At 33.0% G+C, this 26,128-nt stretch overlaps 1 protein-coding gene across 1 annotated transcript in view; it reads left to right on the top strand.

Moving 5' to 3' along the window:
- The window catches only part of LOC133189137 (multiple epidermal growth factor-like domains protein 10), a 118,396-nt gene that overhangs the window by 68,353 nt on the left and 23,915 nt on the right, over window positions 1-26,128 (top strand). Inside the window, exon 7 of the mRNA XM_061324550.1 lies at window positions 22,305-22,436. Coding sequence (XP_061180534.1) covers window positions 22,305-22,436 — 132 coding nt within the window. The remainder of the gene's footprint in view (window positions 1-22,304; window positions 22,437-26,128) is intronic.

Genomic DNA, 26,128 nt, shown 5'->3' with positions numbered 1-26,128 from the left:
ACGTCATATTTCCAGAATGTTCCTCCTTTATGCCAGTTTCATTCATAATTCATCACATTCATATATTAGCCAATTTCATAATTTTTTGAAAATATTAAATTTTAAGGGCACAATAAAGCCCAAACTATACCTTCTTCTTTGTGGGAATGTATTAATAAAATGTGTTTGTCGAAAAAATTTAAACCCCCCTCCCCTCCACGAAATATGATTTTTTTTTTTCAGTTTGGGCACCCCCCCTTTTTTTCCCTTGTGAAAGATTTTTTTTTCAGGTACATACACGTTGTCAATTTTTTTTTTTCTGGCTGCCCTCCCTTTTTCCATAAACGATACCAATGTCTGTATTAAGTACAGGTCTCTGTAAGAATCAGGCAAAAGGTGAATCATGAGGGTTCTCAGAATTTGATGATTTTCAACATATAGATTTCTCTTGTGCTATGAACCATGTATGCAAAGTGAAAAAAGTTTTGGGTCATGGTTACTATGGAAACATGACAAAAGAAATTTCCTTAGCAACCAGTCAATTTTCCATGTGTATGGACAAAAAAATCACTTATCTTTAGGGCTTGAAATTTATTGTGAATATTTAATAATTTCTTCTCATTTGTTCTTATCGTAAAGATAAACATTTAAAGTGTTTTCACAATGCATTACATAGAAATAAGATTTTGAGATATATCTGTACTAGACATGGGTAGATATGCATGTTTTGTGTTTTTTTGCTGATTCAGCATTTTTGTTGATTTAGGTACTTTTCAAAGCCTTATTACTCAAACTTCTGGCGTAATACAGGAGTTGCAAGTATTTCGCATAATAGCAGAGGAATGTCTCTTTTGGACTTTAAATTCAAAAAGGTGTGTCTTTTGGAAATTCCAATCCGTTGCCTAGCAACAAAAATGGATGTTTTGATAAATAAAAATGAAAAATCGTACAATGTGAACATTATTAATCTAATAATTTGTTAACTGAGAGTATAAAAACACAGTTAAAAGTAAGGAAATATATCTGAGACACCTTTGCAAACCAAGATATATTGTAAAGATACTTATCTCCATGGCAACCACAAATTCTCCATAGCAACAAAGCAAATAAAGTCACTTTCGGCAAATATTTATGAACAATTATAAAATATTAATCCACAGTTTGGTAGCATATTGCGATTAATCAAATCTGATTTTGTAATAGATGTCTTAGCAAAGTACATTTTTATAATTTAGCCCATTTTTATACTTTTAACCCATGGTAACAACATTTGAGCACATAAGAACCAAAATATGTTATGGAGAGTTACAAACAATTTTCTGTAACAACTTGAACTTTTTTTGGAACGCAAGGTCACTGATTATCATGAAACTTTGCTCGTTACAATAGTTACAATTATAATAGTTTGACAACAGAATTGTAAATCAAGCAAAGTCTGGTTGCTATGTGCCTTGGTTGTCATGGTAACAGACAGGTTGATTTCAACAAAATTTAGATTTTCGGCTATTTTGAATCTTTATTGACCCTTCACAAGCACTCCAAAAACCAAATTGGCCATTTACATATAAAAATAAAAACGATAAACCTTGTTGCCACTTATTATGTAAAGAAAGTATTTCGAATAGATCTCTATGTAGGTGGTAACCATGGTTACACTCGGCATACATTTTATATACAGAAAAACGCTCAGTATTATCTTATTATGGGAGTTACATGACTTAACTTTATCGCCAGTGATAACGAAACAATAAAAATAGTTTACCTTATGAAAAGAAGTTTTAGCAATATTATTCTAACAATGAAAATATCGGCTGCCATGATAACACATCATTTGTGCCATAGTTATAACCAGCAAACAAAGACTAGAGTATAAAGGAATCACTTTGTCTGTCTGTTTCTGTGTTCATTTGTCTGTGCAATCATGATGGGGACATAATTTCGTAATGGAGAAAGATTGAAATATCATTCTTGATAAAACGATTGTTTATAATCTGAGCTTGAATTTTGACTTTAACGTTTCACCCAAGGTCATTTCAGCTAGTTCAAGGTCGTTGGCAGTAAATAGTGTAAAAGAGCAAGAGCCACTTAGGGCCTTTTTTGGCCCTGAGAATTTCTGAAAAATCGAAACTGCTCAGTTTTGGGTGAAAATGCAGCATTTATAACTTGGACCCTTGGTGACCGTGTATCTATTGAACATGATGTAATTTTCTCTCTAGTCAATGCATTATGACGTCATAAATTGCGTCATTTTCCCCATATCCTGTAAATTCCCTTCAAAATGGCCAAAGGTTGAGGTATTTTTTCAATATTTCATATAGAGCACAACCTCTGATCCAAAATATGCAATTACATAATGAAAGAATTGTTTCTGAAGATCACAAAACATGTTTTAATTTTTGGATCGTGAGCTGTGCTCATATTTTAATTCTTTGCTGAAGGTAGTTAAATATGCATGTTTTCTGCAAAATTCAAGAACATTGCATTTTCTCGAAGTCTGTTTTCCAATACCTGGATTCTCAAAAATAAATTTTGTTATAGGAAATGAAAGCACTAAGTCTCTACTTTATTTTGGTATATGAAATTGGACAGAGGGTGATAGTCAATCAATTGATATAATGACAGGGCCATTTTATGCATAAAGTGAACCTAGCTCTTTGTCTGGTCTATAACTTTCTTACGGAGGCACGTCGGATATTCATACTTCATACAGAGATTGTTTAAGAGGTGTATCATGTTCTTCATTCCATGTCAGATGATCAAGTTGAAGGTCCTTTACATAAAAATGTATAATTCGTGTCCTGACCACGTTTCGAAATATTGTTAGCTTATGCTTCACAAAAAGATTTATGCCCCATTGGTATGTTCAAACCTTAACCCAAGGTCATTCCAGTAAGATCAAGGTCACTTCAACAAAAGGTTTAAGATATGTGTCCAGGCCACATAACTATGTAATGGAGAGCCATTTCGAAGTTCATTTTTGGTATAGATTGCATGTGAACAAAGAGTGTGTCATGGTCTTGACCCATGATAATTCTAGCAAGTGAAAATCACTGGCAGAAAAAAATGTTAAATTTGTGCCAGGTCTACTGTAATTTTCTAATTGAAAGTATTGGATGTCCATACTTCATAGAAAAATTGATTATGACCTTAAAGTATGTCATGATTTTGACGAAAGGTTATTTGATCAGGTTCATGATCTATTTAAAAATGTATACATTGTGCCCTATCTACATCTTGAAATGATTAAACACTTGAAGCCCATACCTGACACAAATATTGCTAATGACTCAGGGGTGTGTCTTCATATTTATTCAAGATCATTTTGGCAAGGTCAAGGCCGTTTCCAGGAAAAGTGTCAAGTTCATTTCTTGTTCACTGCTCTTTAATTGAAAAAACATTGAACGTTCATTTTTCACAAAAATATTACACATGGCCTTTAGGTATGTTGTTGCCTTGATCCAAGGTCATTCCGGCAATGTTCAATGTCACTTTAGGTTAAAAGTGTAGATATCATATCAGGACCACTAATATTCTCCTTATTAATTTGTATCAACATGTATAATTTTGGAATGTTGAATTGGGGACATTAATAGGTTGTTCCACATTACTTTGGTGAATAATCTAATCCATACTTTGCAAAAGTTGTGTCCTTTTGCAGGGTCAACCAAAAGGTCAAAAGGGAAAAAACGACTTTTTCCTACCAAATATATGGGCGTGCTCCGATGCATCAATTGTGTTTAAATTCTTTTCCTTCAATGTATGGGTAGCCTTATCCTGTGGCAATCAGTATAGAAGCAAACATTTTTTCTAGTCAAATGACAAAAATACAAATCTGAAAACTACAAAGCCTACTGTGAGGGTTCTACTGGTTCTTCCTCAAAGATGGCGACCAAGGGAAATAAGTTTTGAAAAGTATGGATTCAAGCGTTTGATTTATGTAATAGTAAAGTGCTTTGCATGCACTATGCCTAAAAAGTAGTCAGGGTTTGATACATGGTGCACAAGCCGGAGGTGCATGCAAACCACAACACTATTGTTATTATTATGCTGACTGTTGTATAAAAGCAAAAATATTTTTTTTTCGATTTCCAACGTTTCATTACCTCTTACTAACATGCTGGGATACCCCTATTATAACGTCACGATGTGAAACAATTACGTCATAATTTTGAGTGTTTCATGCAGTTAGGTATAATGTACAGAAAATCTCAAAGAACCTTAATTTAATAAAGGGATAAAAAATTTTAAGAAACTATTTAAAAAAAAAAATGTTTTGTTTTCTTTTAAGTGTCAAATATTTGAAACTAGGTTTATATACATAAAAATAAGTGTTTGATAATGGCGTCATGTCGGTAGCAGCACGTCGGACTGACAATCTCGTGATCGTGAGTTCGATCCCTGGCGTGGGTGATGTCGGATGTTCTTTAGAAAAAGAAGCCGTGCACTATTACGGCATAGTATGCTTACGCCTTATAAACTCTTAGAACACTATGCGAAAATAGATGGGTATTGATTATATATAGAGACAAACTGACAAGAGGCATAATATTTTTTGCTGGGAGACTGATTGACATGGTAAGAAATGAAACAATGTTTGAATTTTTAGCTCACCTGAGCCGAAGGCTCAAGTGAGCTTTTCTGATCGAAAATTGTCAGTCGTCGTTGTTGTCGTAAACTTTTCACAATTTCATCTTCTTCTCCAGAACTACTGGGCCAATTTCAACCAAACTTGGCACAAAGTATCCTTTGGTAAAGGGAATTCAAGTTTGTTCAAATGAAGATCCACGCCCTCTTCCAAGGGGAGATAATTACAAGTGAAAATTAATGGCATCTTTTAAAAATCTTCTTCTTAAGAACCACTGGGCCAGGAAAGATGAAACTCGTGTGGATTCATCCTCAGGTAGTGTAAATTATATTTTTTTCAAATCATGACCTCCGGGTTTAGGGCAGGGCCACAATGGACGATAAAAGTTTTACATAAGAATTTATAGGAAAAATCTTTAAAAATCTTCTCAAGAACAGCAAAGCCATGATTGGTCATATTCATATGGAAGCATCCTCAGGTGGTGTAGATTCAAGTTTGTTCAAATCTTGATCCCCTGGTATAGGGTGGGGCCACAAAGTTTTGCATAGGGGTATAGGAAAATTTTTTAGAAATCTTCTTCTCAAGAACAGCAAAGCCATGAGTGGTCATATTTATATGAAAGCATCCTCAGGTGGTGTAGATTTAAGTATGTTCAAATCATAACCCACCCCCCTAGGGTAGGGTGGGGCCACAATGGACGATAAAAATTTAACATAGGAATATATAGAAAAAAAATCAGCAAAGCCATAATTGGTTATTAACTATTCGGAAGTATCCTAAGTTAGTGTAGATTCATTGTTGAAAAAAAATGATGGCCCCCTGGGGTTAGGGTGGGACTACAATTGGCAATTAAAGTTATGTATATGAATACATAGGAATTTTTTTTTAAAAATCTTCTCAAGAACAGCAAAGCTATGATTGGTCATAATAGACAGTGTAGATTCAGATTTGTTCAAACCATGACCCCCGGGGGTAGGGTGGGACCATAACGAAAGTTCAAACTAGTAGGAAAAAAGTCACAGACAAAGAAATATGTAAGCATCTTTAGTTAGTGTAGATTCAATTTTGTTCAAATCAAACCCCCCATTCCCTTTTAGAGGGTAGGTCAGGACCACTTATGCATTAAAGCTTTTCAATTCTGAACTGATTTTTGCTTTTTTCCCCAGCCACAGTGCTCAGGTGAACGATGTGGCCCATGGGCCTCTTGTTGCTTATACCCCCTAAATTTATGGTTAATTACATGGCTTAACAACTTTTTAGATCATCTGAGTCACTCAGGTGACCTATTGCTATCCGTTTTTGTCTGTCATCGTGCGTCGTCCGTCGTGCATTAACTTTTGAACATTTTCAACTTCTTCTCTAGAACCGCTAAACCAATTTCAAGCAGCAATACAGAAAAAGACAGTTATAGACCAGACACGAATTTTATACTTTTAACTGCTAGTGACCTTGAACTAGCTAAAATGGCCTTGGGTAAAAGTCAAGATACACCCTCAGACTATTAACAATTTTTTTTTTATATCAAGAATGAACTTGTAATGTATTGTTTCTAGATTACAAAGCATTACAAAGTTATGATCCGGACATAATTGCATGTACAAAAAGACACAGAGACAGGCAGGTGATTTCTTTATACCCCAATCTTTGTTTGCTGGGTTATAACTTAGGCTCAAATCGTGGTACTATGCTGTGTCATCTCGGCAACTGATATTTTCATTGTAAGAATAATATTGCTAAAACCCTTTTTTTATAAGGTCAAGTATTTTTATTTTTTTATCACTGGCGATAAAGTTAAGTCATGTAACTCCCATAATAAGAAAACACTGAGCGTTTTTCTGCATATAAAATGTATGCCGAGTGTAACCATGGTTACCACCTATATAGAGATTTATTCCAAATACTTTCTTTACATAATAAGTGGCAACAAGGTTTATTGGTTTTTGTTTATATGTAAAAGGACAATTTGGTTTTCTAAGTGCTTGTGAAGGGTCAATAAAGATTCAAAGAAGCCGAAAATCTAAATTTTGTTGAAATCAACCTGTCTGTTACCATGACAACCAAACTTTGCTTGATTTACAATTCTGTTGTCAAACTATTATAATTGTAACTATTATAACGAGCAAAGTTTCATGATAATCTGTGACCTTTCGTGCCAAAAAAAGTTCAAGTTGTTACAGAAAATTGTTTGTAACTCTCTTTAACATATTTTGGTTCTTATGTGCTCAAATGTTGTTACCATGGGTTAAAAGTATAAAAATGGGCTAAATTATAAAAATGTACTTTGCTAAGATATCTATTACAAAATCAGATTTGATTAATCGCAATATGCTACCAAATTGTGGATTAATAATTTATAATTGTTCATAAATATTTGCCGAAAGTGACTTTATTTGCTTTGTTGCTATGGAGAATTTGTGGTTGCCATGGAGATAAGTATCTTTACAATATTTCTTGGTTTGCAAAGGTGTCTCAGATATATTTCCTTACTTTTAACTGTGTTTTTATACTCTCAGATAACAAATTATTAGATTAATAATTCAAAATTCCTATATTATCCAACAAGCTTCAAATAATAGCAGAGGAAATGCAACAGTTTGATTTTCACCAGAGAATTTGCACTTTCCAGTCGCTCAACCTTTGTGACGTTTTTGATACCAAAGCATTACGCACGCTTTTTAAGCAAAATACATGTGTAATGTAAATATTTTTTTATTTAAATATTTAAAGAATGCGGCATTGTTTACGAATTAGTTTTGCAATGTAAGAAGCACAGAAGACATATTCGAGATTGGAAATACACACTAAATGTCTAAGTTAACCAATTAGGAGGCGGATTAAATATTAAATTACTCCCCTTTGCTTATCAAGAAATAGTTGTATTTATAATTGCTGAGTATGTCATTTGATTAAATGCTAATACAATTAAAAAACATATTGTGTTAAAAACTATCTTAAAAAATAATGAATTTTTGGTTTATTTAGACAAAGTATGCTTATATAGGTAAATATATGTTGGAAATTTTCATAAATTTGCATATTTCAGCTTTCTATAGAGCAACGGGTTTCTCGATTTACATTTTCAATGACACAGATTATCATCCGCCATCAAGCACTGGTCTTGTCTATCAACACAATGCAGAGGAAAGTTGCATACCTGTAAATGGAATTATGAATATAACTTTGAATAAAATTAACCAAGGAGTTGCCTTTTTCAACACACTAGGTGATAGAATTAATGATAATTGCATACTAAACGGAGACAACCAAGTTGATATTGGAATATGTGAAGTTCGCGTCATGGGTGAGTATTACTCTAACTGGATATCTAAATGTACGTTAAAGAAACAATTAAGCCTCTTCATCTTATTATTTTCATATCTTTGCATGTGGAAAAATTAAATGAAATTTAGGACCAATAAAAAAAATTGAAAGATGTAAGTTAAGTTTTGAAAATTTCAACACGCATTATAATTTGTTAAAGTTCTCCGATCCAATATCATTGTTAAAATAGTATTAATTTTGTAAGATAGTAATTTTTCTTTTTTGCTGCTGATTTATTTTCAAGTTTTCACAAGAATCGCAGCACTTTTCAAATAGCTTAATATTTCTAAGTTTTATAAGTAAAGTTCACTATGATTCATTGAGTGTACGCCAATGTACTTGATGGATTTATTAAATCTCTTTCAACAACAAAGCTTTATGATAAACGTGTTGACTTCAACATTTTAATCGTCAACTTCCCTTACTTATTTAGCAATGTACCCTTATCACCTGCATATGGGGTTAATGTCTCTCAGTTGATTCGATACGCAAGAGAATGCTGTACGTATGAACAATTTCTAAAACGAGGCAATCCATTGACAAACAACTTGATGAAACAAGAATATTTTAAGTCTCGTTTGAAATCATCTTTTCGCAAGTTCTACGGTCGATACAATGACCTTGTCAGCACATACAATCTATCATTGAGTCAAATGCTGACTGACGTTTTTCATACTAACTGTTAGGCCATTATTTATACACTGAACTGTCTACGGATCTCTCCTTTATTACCCGATCATGACAAGGAGCACACGGCGGGTGTGACCGGTCGGCAGGGGATGCTCACTCCTCCATGGCACCTGAACCCACCTCTAAATTTTGAGGTCCGCGTTTCTCTGCTTCAAATTTGTATCGTTTTCATTGGACTTTCAAGATTGAATACTGTACGTTATCTTCATATTTCATTGCATTACATTCCAATGAACCTGCATAAAGAGATACTCCACTATCATGGAACTGAGCAGAAAATATAAAAATAAAATCAGGAAAGAAAAATGTATCCAAGTCATTGTCCTCTTTGTTATCTGCAAATAATATTTCATTTTTTATAAAATACAATTCTGGATGTGAAATTATTACTTGATCCGCCTTTCACGACACACCAACTGTGGTGAGTTATACGTAATGACGCTACATTGACAAGTGCATCCTGACCTGTGACTTCGCAGAAATGTTAAGGCTTCCCGAAGCTTTAAATGCGTTCAAAAAATAACACTGCATTGCAAGGTTGATTTTTATTTTATTTGTAAGTTATGTACTTAAGTACGGCCAATTTATATAGAGAGTTCTCTAGGCTATATATAAACGTATTTGTTACGATATCACATGACCTTGTTGATCACGTGACGGTCATTTCTACTTTTTTGAAGTGTTTCACATAAATCGCTTCGGTGCAGGTGATTAACTCAATTATTGTTAACTTTTGTCACATAAGTAAACTCGTCGCATCCTTGTGAACCCGAAATGTGCTTGGGAAAAGTTATGCTATTACTCTGGTACAAAATATTTCACAATAAATTCAATTTACCGACAAATTTGAGGGTATTTTCCACTCAATATCGTCATCTGTATTAAAACAAAGCCATCACGCATTTTTCCCAAGCATGATTCAGTTAGAGAGGAAACTCCTCTTACAGATTTCCACAAAAGATCTCAAATAAATCCTCATTAATCACCTTCGCCAGGCTCTTTTATACACATATTATAAATTCTACCTCTATCCAAGCGTATAAAAAAGGGTAAATGTCAAACGTATATTTTCGTATATATTTTGAACACGCTGACTTTTAAACAAGAGTAATAAAGCAAAGTTATCTAAACTATTCGAATAAATATAAGATTTCTAAAAAAGATTAAAACACGTTTATTTTACACCACCTTCCTGACACTTTATATGCAGATTGAAATAAGGTGTAAAGTTTATGACACTCTCCCCATTATAACAGCTCAAGTTTGCAGTGACTTGACGTCATTTTCAATTATGACGTCATATATTTGTAGTTCAGAGAAGTGGAGGCATAGAGTACACTGCAATATTCTCTGGGAAGCCTTAACGTACCTGCGTTGTTATTCCTGTACCTTGCTAATTGGATTCTAACTTACTACAAAGTAACATCTTATAAAAAAAAAAAATAATGTAGTTTAATACTCTTTTACAGTTTAAAATCACAAATCATTTTTGGGGGCATTTTAAAGAATTGTTTGTTTTGTATGATGCATTTAAAAAAAAAAATCATATAGATATTTGACCCCGCCTGCTTTTTGAAACCTTAACTGTGCTGCTTGTTTCAAAATGCATGTATATTTAGTTACTTAGAGTGCTTTGTTAAGCTTTTTACCGAAATCATTATTAATATTAGGAAAATGAATATCCTTTTCTGCCTTTTTGGATTTATAGAGAAAACTTCTTGATATGTCGCTCTGTTAAACCTACATAAAGGGGGCGGGTTTGTTTTATTCGGAAAATGTTATCTGTGACAAGACACAATTCCTCATACTACCAACCAAAAAAAAAAAAAAAAAATAAAATAAAAAAAAAAAAAATAATTTGCGCTTTAAAACCTAATAAAGTTATTAAACTACCTTGAAATTTATCACTGCATTACTACCAAAAAAAAAACAGTTTGCGCTTTTAAACCTTTATAAAGTTATTAAACTACATTAAAATTTATTACTGCATTGAATTGTTTGCTAGTTAAATCCCATACAGCATGATATAAACAAGCCAATGATCGCAATGTTCTGTTAAGGGGAAATGGCTCGATCCGTGTTTCCAAAAATTAAAACTTATTTTCAAAAGTGCAATTGTTTTAAAGAGATCTGGTTGTTTTTGATTTATACCTTATTAGATTGATTTTTACATGTATACTACATTAAATATATTTTTTTTGAACATGCATAGTTTACTTAAGCAAACGATCTTTTTGACTTTTGGTTCCAGTGTATTTATTTGTATTACTCTGTGTAATTAATTGTCATAAAGAAGATGACGTTCTAACTTTTAAGAACTTGTGTCCGATCCTTGTGTCTGAACATCTTAACAATAAAATATATTCAAATCAAAATCGCAATGTACTCGTAAAGATGACGTCATCATTGTAAAATTTGCCGCATTTTATGTGCATTGAGAAGCGGATCAAATAATTTTCCATAGCAAAAATTCATTTTATTATTTTATAGAATATCGTTTACTATTGTTTAATAGACAACTACATACAGGTACCCACATAGCAGTTCAATAGCTCAAGCCTTTATGTTGTCAAAATATTTATAAATCAGCAAAAAAAAAAAAAAAAAAAAAAAAAAAAAAAAAAAAAACTTGTTGAGAACAATTTTATTAACAATTAAACAACCTTTCCTAAACACAAGTAAGAAATTTTAGTGGTAAATTAATCCTTAATATATTATGTACAGAGGACATGTCCACTCCTTACGAACCGACTTTCCTGGATGTCTATTACTGCTTACAAAAGATGATAAGGAAGAGATACAATGTCTTTCGTGCAAAATTATGTCTTAAAATTTTAAATACCCCATTAGTAGCCTGACTCTTTTTATTATTACTTTGAACCTTTGTTCGTATGTAGAAAATTTACCGTCAAAAACGAAAGTAGGAAAATCCCACCTGCACAGCATACCAATTGTGCACAAATTAGAGGATAAACGAAAAGTATTACTTAATGACATTAGGGCAAATCATCTGGCATGTTTTCTGTAAATAGGTATCAGAAATATTCGATTTGTACCAACGTATGGTATCAATACAACCTCTTGTCAACTTGAGGCAAAATATACTGCATCCGAAATGTCCGGAATTTGATCTTGCGCTTGTGTTTTAAATCGATTCAATTTTCTGCTATGTACTGTATGAATTTCAATTCGTGCATAAAAACACCATCATTCATCTTTATTCACCCCTCCAACATTTCTGCAGACGTTGTTTACGTTTTTGTTAATGCTATATGTAACGTAATTTAAAAACCGATAACGACTAAATCCGGCTTCCTGTTTACCACGAGTAGGCCCCTACTTTAAATTGAATTAAGACATGCACCTGCGATATAGAAATATTTTGATGATCTCCATGACTGTTCAATCACGTGAAAAAAACTAAATTCAATTTAGTTTATTGCAATGATTTACCCTTTGAGGCCGTAACTAGACTCAAATTTTTAGTGAGGCAAGGGAACTGGGACCTCTCGAGCCCCAAGAGGGTCCATGCAGGGAAGTGTCCTGATGGGGATTCTCATAAGGAAGGGGTCTCGAATCCTGGGTTTTAGCAAATTAAGGACTTAATCTTTGAAAGTTTCACTTTTTGAAATATATTTTACATGCGTTCTTAACGATAATGAAACACCGGGTGAGATGATCGATTTAAAGAAATTGAAACAAAAGTTGAACAGTTCTTGAAAGCATTAATTTAGTACAAAGAAGCATATAATCAATTAAAGTCCAAAGTGAATCTTTTTTCAAATTTCAGAAAACTCTAAAATTTTAGTGAGGCATTTGCCTTATTTGCCTCAATGGTAGTTACGGCCTTGACCTTGCGATATAAAAATATGGTTTTGATCTCCCAGCTGGATCTCCCAGCTGTATATGTCTTTAGCAAAGCATTTATTAGGTGACTGTCCAATCAGGAGACCAAACTAAATTCAATACAAATATGGAAGCACTACATTGTTTCAATTGCATGTAACTGTAATAGTATGGTCATGGGCACGTGATGATATACAAGCTCTACAAAATAAATTGTTTAAATGGTATATACCTACATTTCTGTATTCCGTTCATTTCTTTATAGTACTTCTTAAGAGTACTGCGTTAAAAAATTGATTCTCTATAATACAAATCCGAAAGAAATGTGCATGCATGACAATTTCAGGATGCGATCACAATAGGTATGGTTATGGATGTACTCGCATTTGTCCAGAAGAATGTAAGAACATGCACTGTGATGCTTTCAATGGGACCTGCATTTATGGTTGCAAGGACCCTTTTGCAGAGAGACCATTATGCCAAGGTGACCTTTTTACATAAATTCCTTCCTGAACACCGATTATTCTTTATTTTTGAGATTATTAATTTTATTCCTAAAAATTGAAGATCTTTGTTTGGGTTGGAAAAATCAAACATACATGGAAGATAATTTAACTGTTCAATAACATTCTCTCATAAATTTTTCATAGCCTTTCCATCAATTCATATGGAATATCTATTTATTTAAAAAAATCAAATACCAATGATCAAATTTTGAGAAAATGTATTTCATAATGATAATGCATGATAATCGTTACACTTTTAAAAGAATAGGAATTTAACGAGTAGTGAACTTTTTCAATTACAAGAATCGTAACTCTATGCATTTATTTCGTAAAAATAACAGTGATCGCAATATTTATGGTCAATGTGGTTCATAAAATATCAAATTCGAATATTTTAATGAAAAATGTTATTTTAATACAATACATAAAACTTGAAAGTTAGTGATTCCAGAACTGTCGCAGCATCACATGGAAAACAATGATTTGTTAATTCTCAAAATCGAACATTTTTGCTACCGTATCGTACTTCGTCGAAATAAATTGCCTTGCCTTGCTGATCAACGTATACACTTGCATAAATGAATTAAGTATATCTGTTTTATTAAATAATGAGGCTAATTATGTCAGTATCACCGAAGAATTTACGTATAAATTGTGTATAATCTATACAAAAAAATATCATTGTATACATCTTAAACACAATTGACAAATTATTCAAGCCAAGTAAAAAAAGAAAGTCCAATAGCTGTTGTTTTCCGTAGATTGCCAAGAAGGGTATTACAAACATAATAACCATTGTGAAAAATGTGGACATTGCAAAGAAAATTCACCGTGTAACAAGGAAACTGGCCACTGCACTGAATGCCAACCAAATTGGAAACCTCCAAAATGTAATGGTAAGCTATATATATAATTCTAGATTTTGGACAAATATATGTCACGTTTTATAGCAAATATTATAATTTTGAAGAATATTCATGTACCTATTTATCACAAGTTGAAATAAGACAGCAGTTTTGAGTAAGCTCATCAATTTTAGAAGAATTTATATCATACAAGTTGACTCCTCAATAATTTTCTTCGTCAATTTGGTAAATTAGACTGAAAAATAGATCTTTCTGAAATTATTAATTATGCATGATTCCCGTGAGTTAGTCACTGATGTATCTTTAGGTTACGATTAGATTTTTTAATTAGACTTGTAATATGGCAATCACGTGATTTTAGCAAATACACATGCAGTATTGAGGTCATCTATAAATTCCAATATTGCAAGGGCATAACCAAGTTAAAAATCTAAATTTAATTTATGATTATTTTTAACACTTTGAAGTTTGTGAAAAGTGCTGAGGAACCAACATATATTCTACTATCTAATTGCTAAAATTACATTTGTAAGATCGCATGTTGAATATTTTGCTGGTCAATTACATTTAATATACATATGATTAATTCAGCTTCAAGATTTCATCAGCTTCGCAGCACTTTTCAAGTATCTCCATGCTTCTTGAGTTTATGCGTAAAAGCTTGTCCATTTAGGGTATGTCCTTGCAATATATCGATTTATTAAGACCCTTCTACTACCCTTCAATGAATCTGCTTACAAATACACGACAATATCACTTGTTCTGGGAATGTATGGAAAGTATATGAATAAAATCATCAAATAAACATGGCGTCTAAAATATCTGCGAATAATATTTTATTTGATTACAAATTACATTTTTCATTGTATAAAATATAACTTGATCCGCCTCTTAATTGCCTACATACTGCGTCAAATTTTACGATATGACGTCACATTGACAAGTGCATTGTTTATATTTTGCTGTGTGGGATATATCCAACGACAAATATACATAGCAAACCGCACACGGCGGGTGTGACCGGTCGGCAGGGGATGCTCACTCCTCCGTGGCACCTGATCCCACCTCTGATGTCTTAGAGGTGCGTGTTTATTCTGCTCCTATTTTGTGATGTTTAATGGACTTTTGAGCTCGAATACTGTTCGTTATCTCCACATATTTCATTTGTGATAATTTGGAGAACTGATGTTTTTGCATGATGTCATAGTAAACATTTCCCTTATAAATAAGGCCCGCCTCCTTTTTGTAGTCTTAACTGTGCTGCGTGTTCTTCCAAATTTTAGAAATGCATTTTATCCCCCAAACAAGACCGAAGGATCAGTATAATAAATGTTTTAATTAAAAACAGACAAATATGTTCAATTTGAATACATTGTACAAAGTGTTACCTACAAATCCCTTTCTTGAATTGAAAAATTCATAAACGACGTTTTATATCTCAAAATTTTAGAATGTGTAGCCGGGTTTTATGACCAGAACTGCAGTAAACAATGTGGACATTGCCTTCGAGGTTTTTGTAACAAGGAAAATGGGATTTGCGATGATGGATGTGTTTCAAACTGGAGAAGACCTTTTTGCAAAGGTAAATTTTGTTTTCCTCTTGCTTTGCCAATTGTAATATAGTAATATGTTTATTTTGCTTATTAATCGAAAGCCATTGGTTATATAACGACTTAATTGTCGACCATTGGAAGAGAAAAATAATTCCTCTGAGCCTATTTTAGTTGGAAATGTTCTTTTTTCATTATACATTAAAATAACTGCTTAACTGTCGCAAGTAGTTAGAAAGACTTCAATATGAAATCATCAATATTGTCAATATCTATTATCTTTTACTATAGAAAGTTAACAATTATACTGCTTTTTATTGTCGTAAACTGATAGTGATATCTACATGATTGAGTAAGAAATAATATCTATTTCCAATCATATGCAATTCAAACTGATATGTTTACACGTGTACATGTACTAGTATAATCGCCTTACATGTATAAGTTTAATTCCCTGCTTTGTTACAATATAAAGAAAAGTTCTACTAACATTTTTTAATCAAATCACTCTCATACCTCAAAAATATTCCCCGTCGCCCGCGTGGCACAGTGGTTAGAGCGTCTGCCCTAGAGTCGCGAGGTAAGGAGTTGATCCTTACGTCGCGGGTTCGAATCCCACTGTACGTGGGACGTGGAGACCAGTCCTTCGGATGAGACCGTATAAACCGAGGTCCCGTGTCGCAGTAGGTGTTGGCACGAAAAAGATCCCTCACTGCTCAATGGCCGTAAGTGCCGAGCATAGGACAAATTTTGCAGCTCTCCACAAGCAAGTGGTGGCGTCTCCATATGAGTGAAAAATTCTCAAGAGGGACTTTAAACAACATACAAACAAACAAAAATATTCCCCCAAAATACAAACCATATCGATATATCGAAAAAAAAAAGCCACGAAAAAGCTAAATTTCTACACTTTTTATGAATTAAAACACTTTTTAATAGGGCAATTTCATGGTTCTTGGCTCTTGTTCTTTATTTTTAAAAATATTTTACAATTATTGCTGTTTTGAAGGGCAAAAAATCAAAAGCCACCCGAGGAGTACAATATTAACCATATCCGAAGGCCTATTTATGAGAAAAGAGAGGGCATTAATATTTGTATTCCATTCGACATTTCCCATAAGCTTTCAAAATATTTATCAATTATAGAATGTGCTGATGGTTACTATGACCAGAATTGTAGTACCCAGTGTGGAAATTGTCGAGAAGGTTTTTGTGATAAGAAAAATGGAAGATGTCTATCGGGTTGCAAACTGAAGTGGAAAGAACCTTTATGTCAAGGTAGACATTGAACATTTTAATAGTTCATATACCATTTGCTTGTATTTATCAAAGTTATTTAGTCTGTTTTTTTGTATATTTCGATGATTGGTTTAAATAATTAAAGAAAATGATAATTTTTACTTCAAGAAGTTTTCCACCAGCAAATTTAAAAACAACCCATCTCAATTATAGAGTGTGTTGATGGTTATTATGACCAGAATTGTACTACCAGATGTGGAAATTGTCGAGAGAGATTTTGTGATAAAACAAATGGAGACTGTCTAGCTGGTTGTAAACTAAACTGGAAGGAACCTTTATGTCAAGGTAGACATTTCAACACTTGAAGCCAGCTATTTACTATAATAAATTTCTTACGTATTAATTGCGATTCTCTGTAACCACTTAAACTTCTTTGTCACGCATGGTCGCCGATTTTGATGAAACTTTGCACATTATTACAACTTGTCACGAGAAACATAAATTAAATGAAATTTCGTGGCTATGTGTCTTGGTTGCCATGGTAACAGCCAGAAAAGTTGGAAAAATTCAGATTTTCAGCTAATTTGAATCTTTATTAAGCCTTAATCAAGACTTAGAGAAACAAACAAACCATTCTCACAAAAACATGACACCTTGTTGCCACTTATGCTATAAAGAAACTATTTAAAATTTATCTCTAATTAAGTAAGTGGTGACCATTGGTACATTTGGAATACATCTGAGATGCTGAAAAATGCTGAAAAACGCTCAATATGCACTAATGATAGGTAACTTAATCAACAACCTAAGAAAAACAATAAAAATATTTGACCTTTAGTAATTAGGTTCTGGCAATATTATTCCAAAAATAACTTACATGGTTGCCATGGTAACACAGTGTAACCATGCAAAATCTGTTGCTAAGTTTGGGTTAATGCTAATATATTGAGGAGAAACAATAAAATTCATGACTGGCACATATACATCCTTAGGACCTTGCAACACCGTGAACATAAGAAAAATTGGGATTAATTGTTACTTTGCAGTAGAACCATGGAAACAACGTACCAGTTATTTAACGTGATATTTTTTTGCTGCCTTAGGAATTTACTTAGCTTTTAATCAAGAAACATATTATTTGACTCAACTTGAATAGTACTTATCTGGTAGAACTAAAGTTGAATATTATATATTGATAAAGTTTGTTGAAAAATACAACACTGTTGCTATGGTTACCAAGAGGTGAACAGTTCGATTTTATATCAATATTTAATCCTATGTGCCAGCTTTTTGCATCAAGTTAGAGATTGGGTGGTAGTCAAAATTGAAAGTCAGGTTACTAGTAGTTGTTCATAAATATCAATCATAAAAATTTTGGGAATCTACATACAAGGGTACGTATCCAAGGAAACAGAATATTTTTCAGATTTTTATGCATATTTTTTCGGCTAATTTCCATAGCAACGGTCTATTTAAAGAATTGAATTTGAAATTTTTGAAATGTGAAAATTAGGGTCACACTAACGCCTTTAAAAATTGATCATCAGTTATATAGAAATATGTTTTTTACAAAGATAAGATAAAATTAAAACACTAAGACAGTAAATTCAAAATCCCTTCGTGGTATTAAAACAATGGCAACCGTTGCCAACCTATTAGAAATATCATATTTCGTCCTTGGTATATGTTACAAGGATCTTTTGTCTATTATTTGCTTGCATTTCAACCTATAATTATTTTTTATTCTTAAGTGTATAGCTTTTTTAGATTAAATGAACAAAATTAATACTTTTGAATACTTTGTTTCCATAGTAACGTATGCAATATTTGATTTACCAAACATGTTTATCATGCATTTAAGACATCAGGCCTTCAACTTTCAGACACAATCATTGTCACTTGTTCGCTTTGCTGCAAACGTTAACTGTGGGACTCTGAACATGTTGAAAAATGCCATTTTTCAAACTTTAGGACATGTTACTATGGTAACCATGACACGTGGCAACCAGTTTTTGCCTGATTTGAATTTATGTATCAAAGACTTTTATCATAGAGAGTTTGGAGAAATTCTGTGACTATGCGTGCCACAGCTCTTATATAAAAGTTCAATTCATTACAGAGAATGGCTTTTAAATTCTATAAATTTGTATATAGATCATTCTGTGATCCCCTTGCAGTCTTATCTGAAATCTTAGAGAGAGAATATATACCAGTGTTTTGTTTTTTTTTATAAGTAGCGCTAGTATAACATGATATATGTTTAAGAATTCTGCACTAGATTGTTGCAATGTTGACGTTATCATCTGCCAGATCGTTCCCATCCTCAAATGCTTTTGAAGCACTGATTTTTGCCTTAAATTTCATAGAACAGAATTTTAAATTTGAGTTGTCCTGCATTATCACAGAGGGGTATTCAAGAAGATCACGAACAATCTCTATATTTACACAACCACCATTCAGATCAGCATGAAATTTGGCAAACATATAGTCATACACATGTTTTAAAAATAACATATGTTAAATAATGTTTTGCTCTGTGTTTGTGACGTCACGATTTGAAAATGACGTCAATATGTAGGTGACTTGTGACAAAAAAGATTGACTCAGTCGTACTCGAGCAACGAACGGTGTAAAGTTTAACGTGCATCTTGGTAATTCCTTTCAGTAGCATATAATAATTAGTACAAAGTTTATGAAGACGAAAGACTTGTCAAAAGTTCAATCATTAGTTGGATTAATTGTTTAAGTGAAGGAAGGGAGATGGTTAAAATAATGTTTGTTCTGTTGCCCAGTAAAAGCAAGCCGGGGAAGAGATGTGTCCTTAGCTGAGCAATTTGTTCTGAAAGATCGCCAAGTTACAGTTAGAAAAATAGTTGAATATCTTAACAATAATATTATCATTAAATATATCATTAATATCGCTTACTTTACACTTTAAACATATCAAATATAATAAAAAGAAGGTATCCAAACTTTATCCATATTGGATAAACGATGCTCCAAGGACAGAGGACTCGGGTTGTATGGTCACCATACTAATTCTGAGAAAGGATATCCTTATTCATCCATCCTATTGCCTAGACTTGGATATTTCTGACAAACAGACCGTGTTATAAAAAAAAATATTTACATGGTAAGAAAAACTAGTACAAGACTCGGAAAAATCGTTTATTTTCTGTGAACAGAACGCTACGGAGCATGTCACGTGACCGCCTGTATCACGTGATTTGCACAATGGAAGAACGGTGGCAGATGTGCATTTAAATCGGAGAGGACCACTTTAAAAATAATAAACAATGAAATCTAATTTCATTTCTTTTGTGGAAGTAATTCAATTAGTTCGCGAACTTTCTGATCACCCCGTGTAATTCAACATTTCTGTATACTAACTCAAACAGAGTTACCAGCTCAATCATTTTAAAATAGCTCCCATCGAAATATGACAACTTTTATATTTTCTTCGGAATATCCATTTACGTAGCAAGCGAAGCTTATAAGCTTTCAAATGACGCTTGGATAGTTCCAATTATCTTTAAAGACTATTTATTGCTCTGAAATTAATGTAGATGTTAACAAATTATAAAAATATTTTGGACATGTGTGTCCTTTGCGGAATTGCATCATTTTAGGAAAAAAAAATAATTGATTGAACCTATAGAAAAGCAAAGACATTTTTGTAAAATAGATGAACGTTAATACATATTTTTTTCTTCAAAAATCACTTTCATTCTTGCCTTTTTATCAAATATCCAATTCAGAATGTGTTGATGGATATTATAACGAAAACTGCAATCAAAAATGTGGACATTGCCTTCAAGGAGTTTGTGACAAGACAAATGGAACTTGTATGAGTGGATGCTCACCAAACTGGCAGGGACCTTTTTGCCAAGGCAAGATTTCATTCCCTTTTCCGCATTTCTTACCTAACATAAGAATGGTAGTGTCTTTTAATTATTGCAGAAAGTAAACTTACGTTTGACCTTAAAGCAAGTAATCTTGCTTGAAACTTGTCGCTTGATGAACTGGGTTCCAGAGTAGAGTAAAGGCAACTCATTAGGATATGTAGTAATGAGGTCATAAAGAGTTGTAACGTCATAACATTTGCTCCACTCTGATCGATATATATTAGGAAATATAGCTTTTTTAATATCAATTATAAGAATCTGTGAAGTTGAAGTGCAATGCACCATAACAAGAGGAATGTATGTACGTTAACTTATTTATTTTATTGCATAGTTCTAGAGAAGTGATGTGCATTTCTCTGTAAATCATTAGATAATTCATAATTTTCAATGACGTAGCGAATACCCTTTTTTTTTTTAACATTTTTTTGCTTTGTTTTTTTTTCACAAAATAACGAAGTTATATCAGAAATCTGACTGTATTAGCATAAGTTTTGATTAATTGATTGATTGATGGTATGTTGTTTTCGTCCGGTTCCAGAATTTTTCACTCAAATAGAGACATCAGCATATACCGGTGAAGGGCTTAAACCTCAGATCTTTACTTGGCACTCAGGGCCATTGAGCAGTGAGGGTTCTTTATCGTGCCAACGCCTACCGTGACACGGGACCTCGATTTTTCAGGTCTCATCCGAAGGACCCGCAACTTTCACTTCAGAGTGCCCAGTGCTTGGCGAAGGAACAGTTGCTATCTATTTTTTTATCAACTTAGGTCAGTCGCGGCCGTGATTCGAACACACGACCTTCCGATCACGGAGCGAGCGCTCTACCGACTGAGCTGCCGTGATGGTCATTGGTTTTGATATAGTATAGATACCGAGGGACACACTTAAACATTGTGTAGTTTAATTATTCTTTGCCTGTGAACTTTTTGGCTAAATTTTATATTTCGTGTTTTAAGGTCAGACGATACGTTCCTTAAATATCTGTTTTGTATACCTTCGCATTATGTGGAAAATATGCAAAATTTTAATAACTTCTGATTTTTAAACTGGTTTCTAATTGTCTTTTTAAAAAAAATGAAACACCAAAAATGTGTTATTGGCTAATTAATTTTTTTTTTCCAAAAGGATTTTATAGGAAAAGCATCCTCTGGTATCTTGCACAAATGCCTGGTAAGGTACCTCAATTTTTTGCGAGTAAACATGTTGAGTAACAATACTTCAACGATAACATCTTAGAAAAAAATATATATTATTGAGGAACGTATCTTCTGTCCTTTAGTTAAAATTGGGTTACATGATGACAAAAATTACTGATATAAAAAAGAGAATAACTCTTCAAAGAGACACTTAGAAATTACAAGTAGAATGTCATCTAGAAAAAAAAAAGATCGTTGCACCTCCAAAGTCTGGTGTTTGGCTTCTCTTAATAGAAAATGGACTGAGTCGATTATCTTTCCCGGCAGTGCTTTTACCACAGGTAGGATTCAATTACAAGGCGCCCAGCACAAGATGTGTGTCACACATCATTCGGATGAGACCTTTCAAAATCCTGGTCCTTTGTCACGGTAGGCGTTAAAACGATGATTATCCTTCACTTTTAAAGATGCTAGCACCATGATTAGATTAAAATATCCACGCTTCACTTAAAAGCAGGTGTCGTACCTTTATGAGTGAGAAAATTTTGAATGTGAAGCTAAACAAAATACATGAACAATTAGTCAAGTATATCTTCTGAATGAAAGAGACAAAAAAAGCTTTTATCGACTAGTTTGGAACAACAAACTGTACAGATGAAGTTACTTTTACATCTTTTAGAATGTATTGACGGATTTTATGACCAGAATTGCAGTACTATGTGTGGTGAATGTCGTGAGGGATTTTGTGACAAGAAAAACGGAAATTGCTTGAATGGTTGCAAAACAAACTGGAAAGAACCTTTATGTCAAGGTAGAAATACAACGTAAGACTGTTTAACCATGAATATTCTTAGCATTTGTCTTATTAATGGAGATTAAAGCTCTATCAAAGTAATGCTTCAATATCAGAGAAATAAGTATAGCAGTGGTTTAAGTACCGGTTAACAATGTGTGTTTTATTGTTGACTTTGTCAATAGTAAATACAGATCTGTCCAGTAATGTGGTTTTATATCGTATAAGTTGAATTTAAATCAGGAATATCTATTACCTCCAAAAGTTCTTTTTCTGCGGTGTCTTTACCACCCTTTATCGGCAACTCGGATACAATCTGTGGATTGTTTAATTCATTCAAATGAAGAACCTTAAATTTATGAAAAACTTATTTTGTCCTTTTTGTGAGCTTCCTACAATTTTTTTCTACAATTTTTATGAATTGTAGCAGGCACTTGTTTCTGTAATAATTTTTTAACCCATAGTAAAATAATGCTATTTCTATGCTATGGGGTTAAAAAAAATATCACAAAAACAAGTGCCTGTGCTTTGTATTTGGTGCTAGATAAATAAAAACCTTCCAGGTCCTTAAAAATTACTACTGTATAAGGTATATTAAGATTTTTCACAATTACATTGGAAAGGTTTGGAACCTTTTAAGCAAAGAGAACCATTAATTTAGATATTTATCTAATTCATTTGGAATGCCTCGCCTAGCTGTTAGGAAATAAAATAATCTATTACTACTAGCTAAGCTACGTTTGGAGGAAATCAAGATCTAAGGGGTATTTGCGGGGGGGGGGGGGTGGGTGAGTGAGGGGCCTTGCCACAATTTCGATCGAAAAGATATTTTGCCTGCCCTCTGAATGTTAATACCTCCCATAATTCTTGCATTATTTAATAGCAAGAAAATAAATTGACAAGAGAAGCATGCGAAAATATCTTACCCAGGCTAATAAGAACCCCCCCCCCCCCCCCCGCCGTTAAAATCTATGATTCGTACCTAAAAGAAACCTGTATTGGTCATATGAACAAACAGAATGAATGGAATTGGATGGGAAATTATAGACCCTGAAACGTGCTACTACCCCACACGCACGCTGCACGAACGGTACACGCTCGCTACACGGTTTGCACGAAAGGCTGCACGGTTTACACGAAAGCCTGCACGAAACGCTTTGTACACGTTTCTCACACGCTTTGTACACGATTCTCGCACGTTTTGGCCTCGATCTGGATTTTCTATTCGGAATCTCTCGGACTTTATTTAAATTAAGTAAATTACGGATTAATCAAAGATTAGTTAAGAATTGCAATCATTCAGATTAAGTGAGGATTAGAACTCGCTACACCAGTACTATATTAACAGATAAAAATACACAATGTTAAATTGTATTTAATTAATATTATAGTTGTGATTGAGTATGCGACCCGCCCGGTGAAATGCCTATCATCGTCTATGTACAAAACTTTTTCACTAGACTCTAAATTACGCACTGATGAAAAATAATTATATTTGTAATTCATAATCTTTTACAGCATTCAATGTTTTTACAATTATAGTTTGAGATTAACAAATTGTTTTATTACTGACAAATAAACCCAGTTATTGATTTGAAAAAAATATATATATTGATTAAATTGTGTATGATTTCTGTAAACGGATTGATTTTCTTTCCTTTCCTTTTCTTTTTTTTTTTTTAATTTTCGATTCATTTATTCATTTTTTTTTTTTTTTTGATTTAGTAAATAAAACTTTCATTTGATTGAATTAGGTTCTGTTTATAATTTGCAAAGGTAATATGTACACTAAATCAAAAAAGAACATTGTGCAGGATGTGGGGGGGGGGGGGATTAGATTATCGAGATTTTACTTCTGTTCATGGCTAAATATAACTTGTTTCAGTAAGTATACCATTGGGAAAAAATATTATAGAAACCAATGCCCGTTCTAAGAAAAAAAGGATATCCATATCTCCAGCGGGACCAGATACATGTAATTTATTAACTGCACTTTAATTAAAATGGTAAATATATCGCTTCATTACAGAATCAGACTTTGACTCATCATTAAAATTTAATATGGTAGAGAAGCCGGGGAATAGGTATTGTAATGCTTTAGTTCTCCATTTTGAGGCATTGTGTTTATCAAATAAATACAATATACCCACCACCTTGTAAAATCCTTGATTTCAAATCCCGTCTAGACAAAAAAAAAAATGTAATCAATAGTCGCGGCTCTTAACAATACATTCAATATACATGAATGCATGTCCAGTGTCCTAAAAACTAAAAAAAATATGCTTTAGAACTGCGTGATAAATAAAACAACTAACATATAATTACTCCGGATTTTTTTTTATATTTTATTATTCTCGAATTCACTGGCACATTAATTCACTGTTTACAGAGAATCTGATAAATTTAAGAAATCAAATCCACGGGTATTTATTTTTACCCATTAAATACTAATAAAACTATTAAATTTCACGAATTAAAAATCAATCTTTATTGTCGGGAGTCATCTAAGCCATGATTGACAAGAGATAATACATGTAGCAGAACAAGTTTTCAGTTCCCGGCACGCGGAGCCCGTGATCGCTGTTGTAAGAACCCAACAGGTTAACGCTAGATGGTACAATGTACAGGTAGGCGAACACGAGTTATCGTTCATAGTACGAGTTATCGTTCATTATGTAGTAGATCTATTTACTCGTACGTGGAATATTCAACATGTGTTAAAATACATGTATACGGAAATAAATGAAATATTCTTAATTAATATTAATATTCACAGGTAATTTACATTTATTTCACTGGCAATTTACAATTGGTAATTATATATTAAGTCGTACATGTAAAAGTAGAAATACTAATCCATATAAACAATGTATCCATTTCAAAATACTTACATTTGCTGTGTTTTTCTACTTAGCTAACTGTGAAATTGATTTGAAAGTCATTTTTGTGTATACTCACGCGTAGAAATATACGCGATGAAACACGAGCTAAAGTGACGTCACAATGAGGCTACAGAGACGAAAATAAAAATGTAACGATATAGGGCAGCAAGAAATTCAAATATTGAGTATATTACTGGTGCTTTTTAACTTGTAAAATGTAAATATACCCGCGACGTAAGGGTCAACTCCTTACTCCGCAACTCTAGAGCAGACGCTCTTACAACTGCCCCATGCAGGCGACGATTCCATAATTGAAAGATGGATTTTTTTTTAAATCGACTCAAGTTGTAAGATAGAAATTACTGTAGTAGTATTTTTCTTTATTTTGATAATATCTCATAACTAAACTACTACTGTGAAATATGCCTATATTAGTAAAGAAACATTTTCTATCTTCGTTTGATTTCAAAAGTTTTTTTTTTTATTTTATTTTACCTGAATGTCTTACTTAGCGCCAAGATTTTATTTTCTCACAAAACTCACGGTTTACCGAGGTATATCCGAACGCAATACAGCAAGTCATTTGTTAATCTATCAACTTATATTCCTCGCCATTTGCTACTCCCAACTTTTCTAGCTCATGTACATTTCACACTAGGTGTTTTCGAGCTATTTTTCCCTCTAAAGTACAAATATATATATTTCTAAATAATGCACCTAATTTCTCTACCTGTTTTTTTACACCTATCAGATTAATGTTAGACATTTGTTTGTTTGTTTAACGTTTGCTCACTCATATTGAGACACCAGCATTTACGGGTGGAGGGC

This window comes from Saccostrea echinata, unplaced genomic scaffold (assembly GCF_033153115.1).
Source record: "Saccostrea echinata isolate AGI-Se365-2 ecotype Australia unplaced genomic scaffold, CSIRO_AGI_Sech_v1 ptg000017l, whole genome shotgun sequence".
Taxonomy (NCBI): Eukaryota; Metazoa; Mollusca; class Bivalvia; order Ostreida; family Ostreidae; genus Saccostrea; species Saccostrea echinata.
This window is presented reverse-complemented; position numbering and strand designations above follow the sequence as displayed.